Below are 19,310 nucleotides of genomic sequence, written 5' to 3'. Positions count from 1 at the left end.
ATCATAAGCCAGCATCAGCGAGTATAGCCAAGCAAGAAGCGTTGGAAAACTGGTACGCTCTCGCTATTGATACGTATGTCCATGGAAAACGCCGCTGCGTATTAGCTCGCATCTAGATGCCGCACGAAGACACCAGTCGTCTAGTTTCCCATCGCGGGCACCGTGCTACGACCTGGGAATGGAAGGCCGTGTTCTGATCGGGGCATGCTTCATACTCGGTCTCATGACTGGGGAAGCAAAGGCATTTTTGGAGGACGGATGAACGAGCCTGGAGGTATTCGAGCCGAAGTGGTGATCATCTCGGGATGTTACTAGCGGCTTGTGTGAGTACCTCGTTTGGACTATTACTTGTTGCATTTCACTCTACCAACGAGAACCTAGTCAGAGACATGACTACAGTGGCTTCCTTAGAGCCGTCTTGATCATGCGGAGTTAATCGCGTCAATAAGTGTGACGAAACTTTTGTAATTATTATACATAGTGTGACAATCTCGATCAAGGTTCCATCGTCGGACTGCTCATGGTGGCCGACGACTCTATAGTGGACCCAGATCACGAGCAACGTTCTATTGCATCCAAGCAAAAACGCAAAACTTTTCACCTGAGCATTAGCTACTCTGCGCGGAGTCGCTTCCTAGACTCGCCGTTGCCGTTTGCCTCATGGCCATTGGTGCCATTGCCGTTGGTGGCCTCGGCCTGAGCAGCAAAGTACTCCAGGCTGCCCTTGGGGTCGGCCTTCATTCCCTTGCCACCCTCCTGCCAGCCGGCAGGGCAGACGTCGCCGTGCTCCTCGTGGAACTGGAAGGCCTTGATGAGGCGGATGGTCTCCTCGACGTCGCGGCCGACGGGCAGGTCGTTGACGGTGATCTGCCTGAGGACGCCCTTGGGGTCGATGATGAACAGGCCGCGCAGGGCAATGCCCTCCTCCTCGATGAGGACGCCGTAGCTGCGCGAGATCTTCTGCGACCGGTCGGCGACGAGGGGGAGCTCCAGGTCGGGGCCCAGGCCGCCCTGCTTGCGGGGCTTCTCAACCCAGGCGAGGTGGGAGAAGTGCGAGTCGGTGGAGATGCCGAACACGGTGGTGTTGATGGCGCGGAAGCGCTCCAGGGCGTTGTTGTACTGGATGATCTCGGTCGGGCAGACGAAGGTGAAGTCCATGGGGTAGAAGAGGAGGACGACCCTGCGAGAGAGATGTTAGCCGTGGTTGGGATGTTACGGGTGTTTGCCGAGGTCGCGATCTGAAGGAAAGCGACGCCTGCGCGGTTCGACTAACCATTGTCCCTTGTACTCAGAAAGAGAGATGTCCTTGAACTCGCCTCCGGGGAAGAGGGTGGTGGCGGTAAAGTCCGGAGCGGGACGCTGAACGAAAGCGGTAGACATGGTGATTGCGGTGATTGTAGTGATTGTGATGGTTGTGGTGGTTGGTGATGTAAGGTGAGGGTTTCGTCTTTGCTGGACTCAATCAAGGAGAGGAAAACAATTGCGTTGCCAGAGTGTCCATCGCCCCCTGATATTTGAGGGTGGGTCCCGTGGAAAGGCGTGGAATGACCCCATTTTAGCGCTGTGTTGCTTATCGTATATTGCTTTTGATTGCCCTTGCTTGCTTTTTGTGCTCTCAGTTAAATGAGTCCGTAGTGGATTTGCGCCTGTCGCACGGCGCGCGCGTGGATCAGGTACAGGCCTCAAGGCGCGAGATAACGCGAAGTCACGTGCTGATACCACACCCGAGGAAGTGTGTAGTCAGCATTTCGATCCGTTCACTCTGCGATAAGGCGCCTTCAGTCCAAGGGATGTACGGAACTTCCTGGGTGCCTCTTTCATGAACAATCCAAAGTTACAAGCCTGTCGTGGATTTCGAAGACTGCATCTATCGACAATGAAAACATCGCAGCAGTACACAACTTCACCGCTTAGGTCACATCAGACTGGACGCAGATTACAGAGACGCATCAGTCATCGAGCATGGGACAACCTGGTTCGTTATACGAGACGCAGCATTACAATAATGCCCCTGGTTTCATTGGCTATCAAATCCGTTCCACCATGTTAATATCTAGAGCTGTCACATCTCCACTACGCCGGCGCTCGATTCAAAAACGGACACCCACCACGTCGCGCCTCAGTTTCCGGGTTCGTTATGGCAATCGACCGCTGACACGCCATGCGCATCGTCGACGGCCTCGGCAGGAAAGCTCGCGGCGTTCCGGGCTTGTCATGCCCCATTCTCCCCTTCCTTGTCGAAACGAGGTCTTGTAGCGAGTGATGCGGACCAGGAAGAACCTTCGGGTCGTTTCCGGCCAATGATCCCAGCCATTCCTTGAGAACTCTTGTGCCGTATTTGGATATCTCCCGCACGGCGCCACCTTCTGTCATCTCAAGCCATGGGTCATCCGTCTTCATGGCGAGACAGTACGGCAAGTTGCTTCCGAAGAAGTTCATTGGCAGCGGCCGGAACATGCGTCGTCGCGATTCCGCCAGCTTCATGTACTCCAACACCCATTTGGAATTTCCCAACCGCTCCGACACCATGGTGGTATAGTCGGAAATGCGAATCTGGTGCTCGATGAGAGGCCTCTCCAGATTTTCGAGGAAAAGAATCTCTGGCGGGGTTTCCGGGAGGCACTTCAAGTCCCTCTCTCCATCCACTGCGACACGAGCTTCGATGGCAGCAATGAACAGTTCCTCGAGGTCAAAAGTGTAGTAGTCCTCTCCGCCCTCGGGATCAGTGACAGGCTCGTCCTTGAGCTTGGTCTGGACTGGGATGTACTGCATCAGCTTCACGCGCCTCCACGAATAGATGGGGTTCCAGAAGTCGACCATCTGGAGGGCGTTGAACGTCTTTTTGGAGAACAGCTGACAGCGCGCATATTTCTTGTCCTCTCCGAGAAACATCTTCTGGGCCATCCAAACGCCCATGGCGTCTTCGATGGAGCTTTGAAGAATGACCCAGGGGTTGTCGCCTTCGCCCCACTGCTGGATGGCGAAATGGATCTCTTCGCCTCCGTCGATGCGCTCTTCGCCATTCTCCAGCGTTCCCATGAACACGCCGCCGGCGAACGTGTCGCGCTTAAATGTGATCTCAGACGCGTCCGGTGTCACCTCTTGCAGCGTGCAGAGCTTGAGCTCGCGTGACGCCCACATGTAGGAAGACGCCTTGTACTGGAACGACGGTATGGAGTAGTTGTTGAACCAATCAGCCTGGCTGGTTGCCGGAGAGTTCCCAAGAACTATCTGGCGCTTGTTCCATTCCACAAGAGCCTTTGGCATTTCAGGCAGCTCGTGAATCTTTTGCCACGTGACGTTTTGCTGGTGTGAGTTTGGCTAACATCAACATTAGCAATGTGCTTTGTTGCCTGAGCAAATGGCAATCGATGGACTTTTCGATGCCAGGGAGGTACAAACTCACCAAGAGGTCGCTGTATCCCCTCAGGGTCTCGTACTCAAAGAAGAAGTCGCTAGGGATAATATTGGCGTTGTTGGACGTGGCAGCTATGTTGATGCTTGTTGAGAGAAAGAAGTGAGCGGCCCAGCGTTGTATGTGGTCGGGCATCTCTTTCGCTTTGCCGTTGTCCATGAAATCCTTGTTTCGACGACTGGTGAACCAGTGTCTCAAGGCATCGAGCACAATTCTCTCGAGGGTTTCTCCAGATTGAACGCTCGCTCCGTATAGAGGCGGATATCCGGGGTGCGTCAGCCACGTAGCCGCACCCAGCTGTTTTTGGAGTGTTTCATTGAGTAAATCCTGGACGCCTCGGCCTCCCACGAGCCAATGCATCCACGGCCTGTCACATTGTTAGCAGCTTGTCTTTTTTTATACGAAAGCAATGGTGATGGTGACACGTACTTGTGAATTTCCTTCATAACAAGGCCGCCGTTGACGTGCCCGTTAAGAGGGCCCATGTAGGCCTTGCCGTCTTCGGCGAATGCATCCATTGAGCTGCAGAGATAAACCCAGCCATGTTCGCCGTGCTTGACTTTGGGGTTCATGATGAGGTCGCGCTATTGGAATATTAGTGGGTTGAACGAGTGGAGAAAACGCTGGCGGATTGATGTGCGTACGGCATAGTATCGGAACTGACTATCTTCGTCCGACCAACTCATGATGTGGAGAATATCGTTCGCTGAGTGGATATATGAAGATCTTGGTCGGTCAGTTGGCTACAGGACATTCAAGGCTCGACCACTTACGCTGCTATGAGGACAAACCACGGGGCCCATGACACGCTGGTGATGGGAGCTTTGGCATCCTTCTTGTGGTCTGCATCAGTGGGAATGACAAGAGACAAGAAGCGAAGCTCCGATCTGAACCAAGGCTTCTGCTTGTCCTTGGGAATTGTCTGACCATCGGCAACGGCATAAGTCTGCACAATGATGTCGTCTTGGTCTGCGAGGTGTCAGATACAAATTGTGGCAATTTCACAAGGCAGCACTCACTCCAGAAGTTTTCAATGAGCTCATTGTACGTGTTGAGACTCCGGAACTGCTTGTCGGTCTTGAGCAGGTGGCCCCAGTGATCGACAAAGTCAGTCTTGAGCTGCGCCGCGGTTGCAACGGTGTCGGTGTCCGGACGAGGTTCCGGGGGAGTTTTGCTATCGTCAAGACCGCGGTTAAACTCTCGGTACCAGAGCTCGGCACTGAGGTTTTCAGAGTTTCCAAGCGAATTGGCCATGGTCTTGGTGTTGTTGGAGCTGAGCCCTGAAATGAATGATGTGATGACAAAGTGGAATGCGATGTTACCCTTATATGGCAATCGTAGCGGATGAATGTGAGGGTAAACTCTCTGGTGTTGAGTTTTGGCTGCTAGACACGAAGATTCCGTTTATCAAATCCAATTTGTCATTACAATATCTCTCCGAGACATGCTTTGCAGCAATATTGATGACTATCAACCCAACTCATGTACGCTCAGACAGCACAAGAATGCTCGCCCAAAGTCTAGACCCTTCCCGCTAACCCAATGGACTAATCAGCATCGCCATATTAGTTAATCGCTGGTTGCTATGGCCTGCCCTATGCAGAGTGAGCTCCGTGGCTGGCTAGGCTCGGGCCGTTAGCGCTCAGCTGGACAGAGGGTCCACACAAAGGGCTCGGATCTAGAGTTCTCGACGGAATGGACGCGTCAGATCCAGGCCGTCCAAGTAGTCTAGAAGCCAATAAACACGACTGTATTAGCTAGTCGTTATCTAATGTGGCTTGCCATAGCTAGCTGATTTCTGCGGTAGGCTATATCCGGGCCGCTAGCGCTCAGCTGAAGCAATACTTTGGTGCATGTCTCATCACCTCCGCATTTCTAGACATGACGGGCATCCAGTCCTGTTGGCCAAAATCCTGACCGCTCAACAATTGCTACTCACCGACTGTTTCTAGAGTAACATGTCGTTGATGATATCTCAAGGGGGCCAATGATGACCGCCGTACTCTAGTTTAAACGGAGAATAGTACTATCAGCTGCGTCCGAGTGTCAGTCAAGTGAGTCGATAGTCTGTTTTCGTTGTTTCGGCGTCGTGCATGGCATACCCCTCATTCCTAAGTTGACCTATAGGTGTGCTCGTTTGTCCCATCTGCTTTGATATGACAAAGCTAGATTATGCTAATAATCGTGATTCGATAATGGGGTATCGGCACATCAGACGCCGCCCTTGGCTAGTACCATGACAACGCCCTAGGTCGAGAAATAGAGGAAGCCCCATCGCCGTAAAGTATGAAAGATGTCATTCCCTTGCCAAAACCTCCATCTTCACCATCCAATTCAAATTGGGTGAAGATTATCCCTGACCATTTCGTCTTTGTCTTATTCCGTCCCATCTTGAGGTTTGTACATCCTCATCATGGCCGACACTGTCACAAAGCTGGATAAATTCCATCCACCTGCGTTCTTGAAGGACTTTGAGGGCGATCAACTCAATGCATGGGATAAAACTGTTGAAGGCTGGTTCAATGATGAAATCGCAGGCAGGGTCGCAGGCACGGAGTATTATCGTACTCCGTTGACTCAGTTTTTCAACCCAAAGACGCATGCCTTTTATCAATCTCTTCCACCGGTGGCCATCACCTGGGTCGGGTTTCCTCTCAAGGTTGGACCTACCTGGACCTATTAATGTTAGCACTAGACTTACTCCTCACAGGTCAGAATTACCCAGCCTACCGACGATGCTCGTTGGGCTTGGGCAGAAAACCCCAAGAATCAATTCGGTCCTAGGGGTGTTACCCCTAACGGGGAGCCTGACCGGTGGATGATGGATGAGTATCTTGAGTGGTCCACCAAGAAGAAGAAGAATGGCGATGTGCTCATTGCCAGTTTCACCTGCGAAGGTCCCGAGGTACGTACGATCTTCTATGACATGTCAATATTGCCCAAAAAAGCAAAAGGTGATGTGATATCGTACGCATTGTGCTAACAGCTCCCAAGTACTGGACGGAATTAGCCAAGTATAATCCCATCGCGACGTCCAAGCACCCCGCCACACCAGCTTCGAAGGACGACCCCGGCAGGAACGACAAGATCCTCAACATCTACAAGAAGCTCAACCCTGACTTCGCTGATGATATCGAAGGTGATGATCTTGTCGACGATGACGGAGTCTACAATGTCTACAACAAGTGGAACGGTCTAACTAACACCGGGACCATCGCTCACTTGATTCAAATCAACAACTCGCTTAGTGCCGAGATTGACATTGCTGCTCAGGCCACCGTCGCTCGCAAGGACTTGGTGTACGGCGAGAGAATTACTAGTGCCATTACTCTGTGTGGCGATGCCTCTGCTTATGGCAACCCCTCTCGAAACTCGGATCCCACCGTAAGAACCCACGCAATGGTCTTGTGATCTCAACGCTAATGATACTTTTAGATTGGTTCTGAAGTCAACACAATTTGTCGCCTTCCTGTAACGGTATCCGTCATGGACCCTGTCGCTCTCTACATTCGCGATGCAGACTTTTCGTCATTCAGGCTGGATCCTACAGGTACGCGCCGCGGTAACATCGAAGACATGATCCCCGTCCCTGAAGGCGTCTTTGACTGGTGCGACCGTGGCAGCATTGAGGAAGGCATGGGTCTTCATCTCAAAGTGACGATTCCCAACAAGATGCAGACGCTTGACAAGAGTCGCAATCTCAACGTAAGTGACCTCTTTGACCTGAACAACGGTGGCCAGTACGTCCGCTACGGCAGCCAGTTCGCCGACTACATGTTTATGAGCGTGTCTGGCGTGGTCGGGCCAAAGCCTGCCAAGGCGCAACCCAGTTGGCCTGGCAAGCCCCAGCCTGCGCTGAATTACACCGAGCCACTGCAGTCTATGCCCATCCTGGCTCCATGGCAGCTATTGGAAATCACGAACACGGAGACTGGCGCAGTGGTTCAGAGCACTGCCAAGAAGGTGGACATGCTGGCTCAGAGAACAAACGCATTGTCTGTGGTCGAGCCATCGGGTTTGATGGGAATGCCAGAGCCTGGCCCTCCGAATGAAGAATACCTTCGCATTACGCACAAAATCTACAAGGAGGATATTTGAAGGCGAACTGTTGAAAGATATTCCATACAGGCAGGAAGACAAAAGGATGTTGTACCGTGAGCTCCGATGCGCTGTGGGGTGTGTTAACTGAGTCTTTATTATCATCGTTCGAGTTTCTGTGTTACGTTAACCTCGGCCAGCCTACGAGCGAATGCAACGCACTGCATTTGTTCTATCTAGTCAATGAAACCCATAGTGAACAGACATCCAACCAGACGTGGGAAACAGCGAGCTGGCTGTTGATTTGTAGCTGGCTGCTTTTGTTGTAATAACTGTTAGACGAGACGAATCTAGACGCCCTACATCCTTTACCCCGCACTACATGGCCGCTTTTGATGAGGGCCTTACGGGCGGGACAGATATAGACACACGCCTAACGGGTGCCTAATTTCGGGCGCCTGATCATGTCGTGGCGGGGACATATGGGTACCAGACTGTCGGTGGCGGTTGATAAACTGACAAACAAATAGGTGAGCAACCCCGAAGCCAAGACAGCATTTAGTCAGCTTGGCGGGTCACTTACCAGCAGCTGCCTTACAAAGAAGATGCATAAAACCGTAGTTGGGCAGGAGGAGAGAAACCATCAATTCCCCAGCAAGTGCAGGTTGGGAACCATCAGCTGTGGCATCTCGCCTCAAGCTGTGAGGTGACACGGAAGCTTGCAGCGGTGGGTCGCTGAAGTTGTACCTGTTGGCGGACCCGACTGTCGGACCTACGTTCCCGATTTACGCCTGAGATGCTAAGCACGTAAGTAACTGACAGACGGGGATCGCCCTTGGGACACACTGTCTGTGATACTTAGTTAGCTGGGTACCTAGGTAGTGATCATCATTATAGCTCATCAGGCCCTATGTAGCATCGTCCCTGTGATTCCACTAGCACCGCTCGCTCCGCGCAGATCACTTAGAGCTGACTAGATAATCTGCGTTATCTATCGCCCTCAGTCCTGCCTTGAGCCGTTGCTGCCTGACATGCGCCTGCAACAAGACCAAACCGACAATGCACTTTACCATCCGAGTTAGTACATTACCTCATCAACACCCCCTATAGATGTCGAGCTGACGTGGCTGCCTCGAAAGCACACCTATGAGTTGCTTGCATTTCCGGCAACAGCCAAGGCGGATAAAACCGGCAAGATACGGAATATTCTCAAAGCATTGCTGCCTGATACTCAAACCTGCAGTAACATCAAACGAGGCATCCACTTTGCCGTCCGAACTGCACGTTGCCTTGGTCGAGCTGAGGCGGCCGACGAGAAGGTTGCAGGGCATGTACCTATTGGCTTCGTGCGGGGGAATGGAGTGGAATGAAATGGATGCACGGGTCATCAATTTCCAAGTTTCCACGCCGGCCGCGGACGATGGACGTGGAATGGTTTGCCTGATTCCCTCCACCCCATGAATACGGGGAGCCATTCGCCTACCTCAATCGCTCTCCGAAATATATCGATTACCTTCAGAATGGATCCGGCCTCCATCGTTGGCGTTGCGGCTGCAGCCATCCAGTTCTTATCCTTTGCCACATCGGTCATGACGGGTGGTTGGCGCGCCATCTCATCATCAAGAGATCTCCCCATTCAAGCCACCGATTTGGAGGCAGCCTCAGCCCGCTTCAAAGAGATGATACAGCGTCTTACCAGACAGCTTGAGGCTCTAGAATCGAAAGGCGCACAGCTGTCTGAGATGGAGTTGCTGCTCCGGGGCGTCTGCGCGGATTGCCGGTCTAAAGCACACGAATTACATGATGCTATTTCTGCACTGGCGCAGAGCCTCGGCCGCGAAAAACGGATGCAGTCGCTTTGGCAAGCATTGAAAGAAGAGCTCGGGCTAGGACGTGTCGAGTACCTTGCCGATACCCTATCAAAGCATCAACGTGCCCTTTTTTCTGTCACCATATCTTGTCTTTGGTCAGTAGCTGTACGGGCTGTTTGAGGAGGTTGTTGCTAACTCACCTTTAGGGAGGACGCCAAACGAACCCAAAGTACTTTTGACGAAATGCGCAAGCAGATGGCAGATTTCCATGATGCCATACTTACCTCAAGGCAGAATGAGCCAGGCCAGTCAAAGAGACCGCCCCGCGGCCAGGATTCCACCATCGACGAACTGTGGGAGGCAAGATCTGCCCTGAATGCCATCGATTGGGAACATAAAGGCCTATCTCGACTTCGGCAAGAGGTCATGGATGACATGTCAGACGGACGATGGCGTCCCAAGTCGATGGATATCACTCAAGCCAAGACTCCAAAGTATTTACGGTTGGCCAAAGACATCCTGCGCTCACTCAACTTCGACCACATGTACAAGCGGCACGACGACATCTCCAAACCATTTGAGTCCACATTTAAATGGATCTGGCACGGGGAGCCAACGGTGGCAAAGGACACTGGGAGACCAAGATGGTCTAGTTTCCCGGCGTGGCTGGAGGGGTCTGGGGCAACCGCGTACTGGGTGACCGGCAAGCCAGGCTCTGGCAAATCTACTCTCCTGAGGTCTATCGAAGACCACGATAATCTACGTAAGCACCTCTCGCAATGGAAATCCAGCTTGCCTCTCAGAATTCTGAGCTTCTACGCCTGGAATCCAGGCTCCGACCCACAAAAGTCAATCGACGGTCTTGTCCGAACCATTCTATCGCAAGCTCTCAAAGACTCGCCAGATCTTCTTCCGCTGGTCCTGCCCCGGCGATGGGCATTTGAAACAACCCTCTGGGGCTCGAACTATCCCAGTGACTGGGAATTTGAGGATATGGCTAGCCTGGAAGAAGGCCTTGGCTGTTTTCTTTCAGAGTCCCAGTCTCGCATGAAGCTGATGATTCTAGTTGACGGTCTTGATGAGTTCAATGTTGCGCCAAAGGAACTCATCAAGACTATTGAGTCTATCAGCAGACACGGAAACGTCAAGCTCTGCGTCGCTAGTCGGCCCTGGACAGAATTCCGGGATCGTTTCGGGCTCTGCCCTCAGCTCGAAATTCATAATCTGACGGCAGGTGACATTCAGACATACATCTTTGAACAGTTCCAAGCATGTCCAGCTTCACTAGAGAGACCGGCAGTAGTGGCACATCTCCGAGAGAAAATCCAGGAGCAGGCTGGCGGTGTGTTCCAATGGGTGACGGTGGTTGTCAGCTTCCTTCTTACAATGTTGTCAGAGGGCGACTCCTTGAGCCTGCTTCTCGGCACCTTGAATCGACTTCCAGAGGAGCTGTCAGACTTATACACGGCCATATGGGGTAGGATTTCGTCGCTACGAAGAACGCAGGCCCAAGACATTTTTGTGCTCCAATCCGCCGCTCATGTTCAAAGCCTCCATTTTTTGGTCCTCTGGGCTGTCAATGAGCGACATTCTACGGAACCAGGCCTCCTCATGGAAACCGCCAAAGACCCTGAAAGCATCAGGAAGAGCGTTATGCGAACACTCCACAGCCATACTCTGGGGCTACTCGAGCTTGATCCAAGGGGATTCGTGAGTTTCCTCCACCGAACCGTCCCTGAGTGGCTCGACAAGATGAATGTCCTGCGAGACTCTGCTCTACAGCCAGATCTGGCTTTCCTTCAGGGGCTCTGTAATTTGGGCGGTCACATACCAGCAAAATTCAAACTTTTTGACCATGTGCTCTGGGGCGAGCACCTCCAGAAAACTATCAGCTACCATACATCCAAGATCGCGGCCCAACCCAGCCTCCCGGCGAAGATGACGGAGGACGCCGTGACTTGGCTCGAGCAATTAGAGAAGGATCTTGACTTCTCCATCGTTTGGGATGCCTGCCATTATCTTTATGATGGTGGGCGTGGCTCAATTGTCCATGCCGCCACATTCATCAACATGATTGCCGCTTGCGGATTCACCCCTTTCGTCACGAAACATCTCCAAAATAACCAAGGCTCGCCATCAGACACCCTATTCTTCTTCTGTATGCATCGGCCTTTACAGTATGTATCCCAACACACCTTCGACTTGCCGGAGACCCCCCTGGAACCTCGCCTAGGTCTCTTGAGACTCTGTTTGCAGTATGGCATGACCCCACACCGTCTTGTGGAAGATCGCGGGGCCGGTAGTATTCATGTCTGCAGCCTAAAGGATCTGGTGAGCGATGCCCGCACTATGTCCAGGAGACAGTCGTTGCATCCTGAGAACCACCAGTACTACACCTTGGTTGCCGATACGCTGGAAGAGTGGATGTGGAATGAGCGGATGAAGATTAACTGGCCTAGAATGAAGCTGCAACCGGGATGGAAGCAGAGACTCAATCCTTCCGGGACATTATTCATGTTTCAAAGAAGCAAGTAGCCCAATTAGGGCTACTAATTTGGCTGAGCCGCCATGCCCTACTTTACTGAGTAGGGTAAGCTACCCGCCCGGCGTGATCTGGCAACCAGCTGTGCATATGTAAAGTTAACTTGTGCCAGATTGTTCATACTACATGCTTTGCCTCGCACTTTCCACTTCCATATACAGCAGAGCCCCAGGTCGTTGACTGCAGACAATACGGTCGTTGACTGACCCTCTTGTCTACAGACAGCAGGGTTGAAGTCAGAGGGGTTGAATTGAAGCTTCAGGCAGAGACCAGTGTGCAACAACCTTATTGTTCAGCTACTGTTTCTTCTGGTGCTGGATGTAGCACTTATTGTTCATCTCTAGTGTTTGAGATTACTGTATGGCTTTGATCTATCCGATGATGTTTAGTAGAGCTAAAAAAAAAAAAGAATACAGCAGAGCCCTGCAATTAACCTGGTGCAGCTGTATATTTTGTTCGAACAAGCACCGCTAGGAGATACTTTATCTTCTAATCAATGCAATATTACACATAGAGTTCTGAAGTTGCGATACATAATATCCAAATACTTATACCACATCCTCCTCTGGATTAGGAGTTAGGTAAAGGCATCTGTATAGTTTAGTGCCTTACAGATTTACTACATCTGGCGCCAGGCCCTTCACTACTATGTTATCAACTACACCGAGTTTCTACTGTTGCTCAGCCATCCTATTACCATAAGCATTATGCCAAAGGGCTGGGGAATTGGTTCGGAGGGCGCCGAGCCCCCCTTGAGATGTGGCATGCTGTGCAGTCTAATTTTCTACAAGATTGTTTACAGCAACAAGAAGTTCCTTTGAGGTACTGCACTGATTGCCCGCTATTGGGCCGGGTTTCTAATGCGGTAAGAGAGAGAGAGAGAGAGAGAGAGAGAGAAAGAGAGAGAGAGAGAGAGAGAGAGAGAGAGAGAGGTAGTGCATATAACACTCATATTCACATGTAGTACTTTGTTGGTTATGATCGCGGTCGCGCGTGGTAAAGAAAATAGAGAATCAAATAGATGTTCTATTCATCACATAGCAATAAGATCCATAGTGATTGATTCCGTCTCACCCGTTGTCGATCATATATAGCCAATGGAATGGCAGTATCGATCCAGTGGTCTAGCTGACAGTGGGGATTGATACAGTTACTTACACCATAATCCGCTTAAACGGCATTGCGTCTGACGTATAAAATTCGGGGCGTAAGCCATACTACGGCGCTGTCCCAATTTTGGCAATCGATTCGAATCCACGAGAAGGCTGTGATGAAAGACTATTGTCCAAATGACGGCAATCCCCCATCATCATCGTCATAATTTGCCTCCACAAGAGCTTCTTCTGACGTATTTAAATGGTGGCGCAAGCAGCGCAGCCAGCCCTATATGACACTCTCGATTCGGAAATCGATTCGAATGGACAGGAATATCGCCATTCGAGGGAAGAAGGGTGTTTATGTGGCTGTGGTTTATACTAATTCAGTATTCTTTTCGAGCAGAGCCGCACGTCCACGAATTTTTAGGTATTAAGTAATCTTATACCTGGCAATCAGAATAGTATTTAAGTTGCCATTGGATCTAACTGAAGAATCACCTCCCATTCACATCCACCTCTATATCATCAGCCAACATCAACGTTCCACGGCAAGACAAAATGCTAGCCTCCAAACATCTCCTAAGCTTGAGCGCAATCTTCGCTATTGTATGCACATCCAGCTCTTTGCCATTTGAGTGTGGTTTTGACTAATACTTGATGTTGTAGGCCGCTGAAGCCAAACATGGCCAAGGCTTTCCGCCAAACATTACGCTCTCGAACGAGACGGCGTCGATGCACCAACTGAGCCAAGACAGCGAATTCGCCTTTATTCTCACCGAATATCTCTCCCTCTCAAACGAAGGAGGCGCTGCGACATCTGAAATTCTGCGAGCAGCGGCGAAGATTGAACCCGGAAGTTTCGAGAGCTGGTATGGAGAGTTTAACTTCCTTGCCGATAAAATCCATGCAATGGGCGAACAGGCCGAGAAAAGGAATGCCTTAGTGTCTGCCAGAGAGGCTTATTTCCGGTCGTCGGCGTATTATCGAGCAGCCGACTTCTTCCTCCATGGTAACATCACCGACCCTAGAATCTACACTCTCTGGGATCAGCAGCTTCATGATTTCGACAAGGCTGTCAATCTGCTGCATCGACCCCCTACAAAGATCGAGCTAAATGCCACTAGCTTCACGGTCCCCACCTACTTCTACCCAGCGGATCCAACACTTCCTGGAAAGGAGCGTGTCCACGGTGAACGTCTGCCCACCGTTGTGGTTGGCACCGGTTACGATGGCAGTCAACAAGCTCTATACCACAGTTCCTGTCGCGGAATAATTGAACGTGGCTGGAATTGCATCACCTACGAAGGTCCTGGACAGCCGACCGTGCGTCGTAACCAGAATATTGGCTTCATTCCAGAGTGGTGGGAGGCCGTCACTCCAATCGTTGATTACCTCCATACCCGGGAGGATGTCGATGTTGACCGTGTCGCATTGGTTGGAATATCTTACGGCGGACTGCTTGCCCCCTTGGCGGCTACACATGAGCACCGGCTTGCCGCTGTACTCGCCATTGATGGACTGCTTGACATACAATCAGCATTCAAGCAGAAATTTCCGGCCCAGATGATTGAACTTTACAATTCTGGAAATGAGACTGGCTTCAATCGGTATGTTGAAGCCGTCCTTGCGAGGCCGGATCTATCCACACAGTTTCGCTGGGTTATTAATCAAGGCATGTTTGCTTGGAACACGACAAACCCTTATCAATGGTTCGACCAGGCGGGAAAGATCTTCCTCAACGCCGAGAAACTCGCCAATATTAAGAAACCGGTCTTCGTTGCATCGGGAGAAGATGACCATATGGCACCTGGACAGCCCGAGGACATGGCGAGACTTTTGGGAGAGAAGGCGCACTACTTTTTGTTCAAGACGGACGTCGGTGCTGGAGAACACTGTGCCCTCGGTGCTGAGCAGCAACTTGCTATGGAGACACTAGATTGGCTTGCTGGAATCTTCGACAAGGTTTAGAGCTCGTTGGCTGGAGTAGCGAGAGCAGATGATGATAGAGATGATGATAGGATCAGCTTTGCAGATTTAACATCACGGCCGGAGAGAGCGGGGAGTTTAACGATATCAACTATCGTAGAATGTATCCATAAGATAAAAATAAAACAAAAAAACCATCAGACTGTTAACGAGATATAAAATGCCTCACTCTTTGACACGGATTCACAGTCCTTGATTTCCGTGGCGGGTACGCACGTACTGTTCCACCTTGGCATGATAACCCACATGAAGAACGCCGCCTGTCAACAAAGCGGGTTTAGCTCAGTTGGGGTATGTTGTCACATCAATCCCTCTTCGAGATACATCACTAACCTTCACTGACAGAGAGCGTCAGACTGAAGATCTGAAGGTCATGTGTTCGATCCACATAAACCGCAAAGACTACTTTTTTGCACTGCTTCTCTGCAGCAGGAGCCGCTACACCAATTCCTCTACAGTAGGGAATATTCCTGGTCTTGTTCACCAGTAGTTGACTGAGGTGGCTTTATTTTGGACATTTATTTAAGTTGCGAATTACATGTGGGGACGAAAATTTTGCCATGTCAAATGCGGTTAAAGCTACCTCATCCGTATCGATCGCCCACGACCACTACCACCAGGAAGATATCTCCCGGTTCAATTTTTTTTTTTTTGACTGGGGATGTGTGATACATCAGAAGGTGCAAATGTGAATCTCACAATCCTAATGGAATAATACAGGGGTATAGTAAACTACTCCATCGAGATGAAGTCATCCCGACGTGGCCGTCAATTGCAGCAAGCAACACCGAAAGGTCAATTCCCCGCGATATGAGAAAAATGGGTTCCAATTTTGAGTACTAATAACTACGAACACACACCTGAAAATACTTATTCAGCTAATGAGCGTACATTACAAATGAACAGCTTTTCTCCAAATCTGACTAGACTAATATTCATGCTTCAACTTGAACTCGGCGGGTCCATATTGTCCAATCTGTCTGCCGAGAGGCGTCATGTCGAGGAGCGCCAGGGTCGGCATTAATTTGTCTCCGCCCCTGGCAAAGGTTGAGTAGGTGTGGTAGATCTCACCGTCTTTCTTCAGGAATACGCTGAAGCCGGGTACGTCGCCCGTGTACCAGCTCTTACCTTGAGCCTCCATCTCTTCCTTGCTGCGGAAGTTGAGCTGCATCGGACAGACGGATTCGTCCATGGTCGCGTGGAAATCATAGTTGAAGTCGGAGTCGCCACTGGAGTACCAAGGCCAAGTCCAGCCGTTCTTCTTTCGGAAGGCTTCGAGCTTGTCAATTTCGCCGCGGGACACACATACCAGGTTCGTGTTCTTCAGGCGAAGATGACGCACGTCTGGGAGCGACTCTCCCATGTGGCTGCAGCCACGGCAACCCTCGTCATCACCTGGCTTGAACATGAAGTGGTAAATGATCAGCTGTTCATGGCCTTCGAAAAGGTCGCTCAGGCTGACGCTGGTGTTGTCTGGGCCCTGGAAAGTGTAGGTCTTGTCTATTTTGACCATGGGAAGGTCACGACGCTGTGCGGAGAGAGCATCGTTGGCTCGTGTAAGCTCCTTTTCTTTCTCGAGCAGAGCTTTTCGAGCGGCGAGCCACTCATCACGGCTGACAACCTGGTCGTGGTTAGAAGAAGTGTTGAAAGGACAAGTTCAATCGATACTTGCTTTGCCTGTCATTATCAAGAATGTTGAGGACTGGAGTGATCGGGTTTCTTGCAATTGCTTGATTCTGTGGGCATGCATCAAAATCCTTCGGGCCATCGGACGCGGCTCTTTATAATAGCCCCACATCTCCGAGTCCGACGGACCGTGAATTTGTTCACGGTCGTATTGCATTCCCCGCATGTACGAAATACGGTGGCTGGCGGCATGGACCAATCTAGCCACGACCAAGTCAAACATGACGTATCAAATTGGATGATCCGGGGTGATTAGTGAGCAAAAGAGGCGTTGCTGCCTGGCAATACGACCCAGGAGCATTATGGCTCACAAGGGAAAGGAACTGAGACTGGGATTTGCGAGTTCCAGACTGTGCTTCAGCCCGCCACAGCAAATCGTTGCTGCGTGAATGCGATATCCACTCGGGCCGCCTTCGTCATTTTACATCATGATGTGCAACAAACTAATCACTGGACCGATAGCCGGGATTCCTTTGTCCCGGATCCCGACAGACCAGGCCGTTCACTTATCAGTTCAATTGACCAATTGACTAGTCAACAGGGCTTTCTCATATGCGACTATGTGAATTTCCCATTAGACGCTGTTGCCTTTGCTTCACGCTGAGCTGACCGCATCTGCAGGGTCATCAAGCCACAACTAGAGTTAACGCCCGCTCACGGTTCATTTCAAGACAAGCGATCCCTAGCAAGGTTAGACATACCCCAACAAATTCCACCCTTCGTCGCATCGAGATTCACGGTCTTGGCAACGGATTTGGCTGAGCTGAACACTTTGGTTGGTATTTAAGGCCACAACTTGGTGCGGTGCAGTCTTCGTTCTTACATCATCCAACCATCTCACATACTCAATATTCAACTGCAACTACACCATGTCAGACGTCAAGGAGTCAACCGAAACCTACCGGGGCAACTGCCACTGTGGTGCATTCGTCTACGAGATTGATCATCCAGAAATCAAAACCGTGAAAGAATGCAACTGCAGCATCTGCTCCAGGAAGGGCTACCTCTGGCTCTTCCCCCCTACGCGGGATGGGTTCAAGATCGTCAAGGGTGCCGAGGACGACCTTACCACCTACAAATTCGCCGGCGAGAACCTTCACCACAAGTTTTGTCCCACTTGCGGCACCGGAGTCATGGCCACGATGCCCGGACACCCTATGTTCGGTTTGAACGCTCATACCATCCAAAACTTGGACACATGGACGCTGCAGCGCACACCGTGAATACCGCCTACCCGTTTCACTACAACGCAACATGCTAATTCATGCGTCAGTGTCAATGGTGCTGCGCTAGGCTCCCCATACGTAGTCCCAGCATACACTGGTCGTCTTCCAGTCGAGGTCGAGGGGGGCAAGTTTTATACTGGAAACTGCCATTGCGGTGCTGTCCAAGTGGCCCTAGCCACCAAGCCCCTTGACAGCACATACCCCGACATGATCGGCGAGTGCAATTGCAGCATTTGCGAAAGAGTAACACAACCAAATTTCCCATATGCCCAAATAAATACTGACATTTCGGTAGAATGCCTACGTTTGGGTTTGGCCACTCCGTGATCAAGTCATCTTACACGGCGAGCCTGAGGATATCGGTCGTTATTTCTTTGGATCGGAGGTCATTGGCAAGACATTCTGCAAAAGGTGCGGTGTCCAGTTGACGAATGAGCCTTCTATTCTGTCAGACGAGGCGGTGGCTGCCTTACCAGAGGCGCGACGACAGGTGTACGACATGGTCAAGCCCAAGCACCCAGTGAACGTTCGTGTCCTGGAGGGAATTGATCTGAACGAGCTTAAGCAGAAAATCCAGCAGCTTCCTGGGTCAGCTCGATCTCCAGTGTACGTTAATCCTTAGTGACAGGCGGAGAGGGAGATGGTGGGTAAATTCCAAGACGCCCAGGGTGGTGGATGAAGATGGGAGGTGGGTGATTAATGATGGATTAGCGTTTTGGGTGTTCATCGTCATGGTGGGAGTTGATGAGATACCAATGGAGTATGGGTGAGCACGGCTGTTGTAGTAGTTTGTATAATTTTGAATGCATCGTGTTGTGTGTCCGAATTGTAACAAAATTTATAATTTCTTCGCCTTTGTTAGTTGGCATCTTAAATTTTATCCTTCCTTGATGGTTTCATGGGGTGGCCATGATCTACTTGCAGCGACTGGCCTACCCTACACAGGCCGAATGTCCAACAATTTTTCTTCTATCCCATGCTCAGGATCAGAATACAAAGACCACATCTTATTCATTGCATTCTATTCAATTTTAGAAAAATTAAATCAAGAGTATTGCCATTCGCACATGAATCCTGGCGTGTTTGCAAGTATGATCAGCGGCGCTAAATCCCAAGGCGCTCAATAATGAAACACCTAAGATAGCACCTTAGAAGGTTATTTAGAAGACTAACCCGTAATATTTATGCCTCCTTACAAAGTTTTTTTTAGGTTATCTATCTTATCAAATAATAACGAGCCTTTACCCGAAGTGTAAACTAAGTATCCATCATCTGCACGCATACACATAGAAGGCATATGGATTAAGCTGAGGCCTTGGTGAAAGGATTCGTACCAACGCGAATCGCAATTGTCCGAGTTAAAATGGAGAGAGACTCACCATTCGATATGTCGTCTACGGTATTGTGGATACGAATCACGACTTGGGCTGGTCCAAGACGAATACAATCTTGCTGCTAGGATGCAGGGCGCGATGCGAACGAAAGGGGGATAGAACAGAACTGCGCGAC

General features: G+C 50.7%; 7 protein-coding genes across 7 annotated transcripts; 4 read left to right on the top strand and 3 right to left on the bottom strand.

The window, feature by feature from the left end:
* Positions 1-612: 612 nt before the first annotated feature.
* BGZ61DRAFT_483730 (thioredoxin-like protein) lies at positions 613-1,380 on the bottom strand (the record flags this gene model as incomplete). The annotated part of the gene is made up of 2 exons (XM_046249522.1): positions 613-1,180; positions 1,274-1,380. The coding sequence occupies 2 exons, from the start codon at positions 1,378-1,380 to the stop codon at positions 613-615; spliced, it is 675 nt and encodes a 224-aa protein (XP_046098162.1).
* Positions 1,381-1,795: 415 nt separating this feature from the next.
* On the bottom strand, positions 1,796-4,695 carry BGZ61DRAFT_400266 (uncharacterized protein). The gene is made up of 6 exons (XM_046243031.1): positions 4,435-4,695; positions 4,189-4,384; positions 4,060-4,141; positions 3,845-3,999; positions 3,407-3,782; positions 1,796-3,321 (listed from the first exon to the last, which is right to left on the bottom strand). Exons 1-6 carry the CDS (start codon positions 4,667-4,669, stop codon positions 2,074-2,076), a joined length of 2,292 nt encoding a protein of 763 aa, XP_046098161.1. The 5' UTR covers positions 4,670-4,695; the 3' UTR covers positions 1,796-2,073.
* A 1,033-nt stretch (positions 4,696-5,728) lies between these two features.
* On the top strand, positions 5,729-7,810 carry BGZ61DRAFT_400262 (uncharacterized protein). The gene is made up of 4 exons (XM_046243030.1): positions 5,729-6,074; positions 6,126-6,320; positions 6,410-6,799; positions 6,851-7,810. The coding sequence occupies exons 1-4, from the start codon at positions 5,829-5,831 to the stop codon at positions 7,511-7,513; spliced, it is 1,494 nt and encodes a 497-aa protein (XP_046098160.1). The 5' UTR covers positions 5,729-5,828; the 3' UTR covers positions 7,514-7,810.
* A 1,163-nt stretch (positions 7,811-8,973) lies between these two features.
* On the top strand, positions 8,974-11,799 carry BGZ61DRAFT_522140 (uncharacterized protein; the record flags this gene model as incomplete). The annotated part of the gene is made up of 3 exons (XM_046252532.1): positions 8,974-9,419; positions 9,471-10,027; positions 10,097-11,799. The coding sequence occupies 3 exons, from the start codon at positions 8,974-8,976 to the stop codon at positions 11,797-11,799; spliced, it is 2,706 nt and encodes a 901-aa protein (XP_046098159.1).
* A 1,662-nt stretch (positions 11,800-13,461) lies between these two features.
* Positions 13,462-14,919, top strand: BGZ61DRAFT_558270 (Alpha/Beta hydrolase protein; the record flags this gene model as incomplete). Its single annotated transcript, XM_046255716.1, has 2 exons — positions 13,462-13,509; positions 13,570-14,919. 2 exons carry the CDS (start codon positions 13,462-13,464, stop codon positions 14,869-14,871), a joined length of 1,350 nt encoding a protein of 449 aa, XP_046098158.1. The 3' UTR covers positions 14,872-14,919.
* Positions 14,920-15,700: 781 nt separating this feature from the next.
* BGZ61DRAFT_430049 (uncharacterized protein) lies at positions 15,701-16,628 on the bottom strand. The gene is made up of 2 exons (XM_046243796.1): positions 16,562-16,628; positions 15,701-16,510 (listed from the first exon to the last, which is right to left on the bottom strand). Exons 1-2 carry the CDS (start codon positions 16,571-16,573, stop codon positions 15,818-15,820), a joined length of 705 nt encoding a protein of 234 aa, XP_046098157.1. The 5' UTR covers positions 16,574-16,628; the 3' UTR covers positions 15,701-15,817.
* An 816-nt stretch (positions 16,629-17,444) lies between these two features.
* On the top strand, positions 17,445-18,423 carry BGZ61DRAFT_364994 (glutathione-dependent formaldehyde-activating enzyme; the record flags this gene model as incomplete). The annotated part of the gene is made up of 3 exons (XM_046241572.1): positions 17,445-17,794; positions 17,849-18,044; positions 18,097-18,423. The coding sequence occupies 3 exons, from the start codon at positions 17,445-17,447 to the stop codon at positions 18,421-18,423; spliced, it is 873 nt and encodes a 290-aa protein (XP_046098156.1).
* Positions 18,424-19,310: the final 887 nt, after the last annotated feature.

This window comes from Ilyonectria robusta, assembly GCF_021365365.1.
Source record: "Ilyonectria robusta strain PMI_751 chromosome Unknown BGZ61scaffold_26, whole genome shotgun sequence".
Lineage (NCBI taxonomy): Eukaryota > Fungi > Ascomycota > Sordariomycetes > Hypocreales > Nectriaceae > Ilyonectria > Ilyonectria robusta.
The sequence above is the reverse complement of the archived record's forward strand: the minus strand, read 5'-3'. Positions and strand labels throughout refer to the sequence as shown.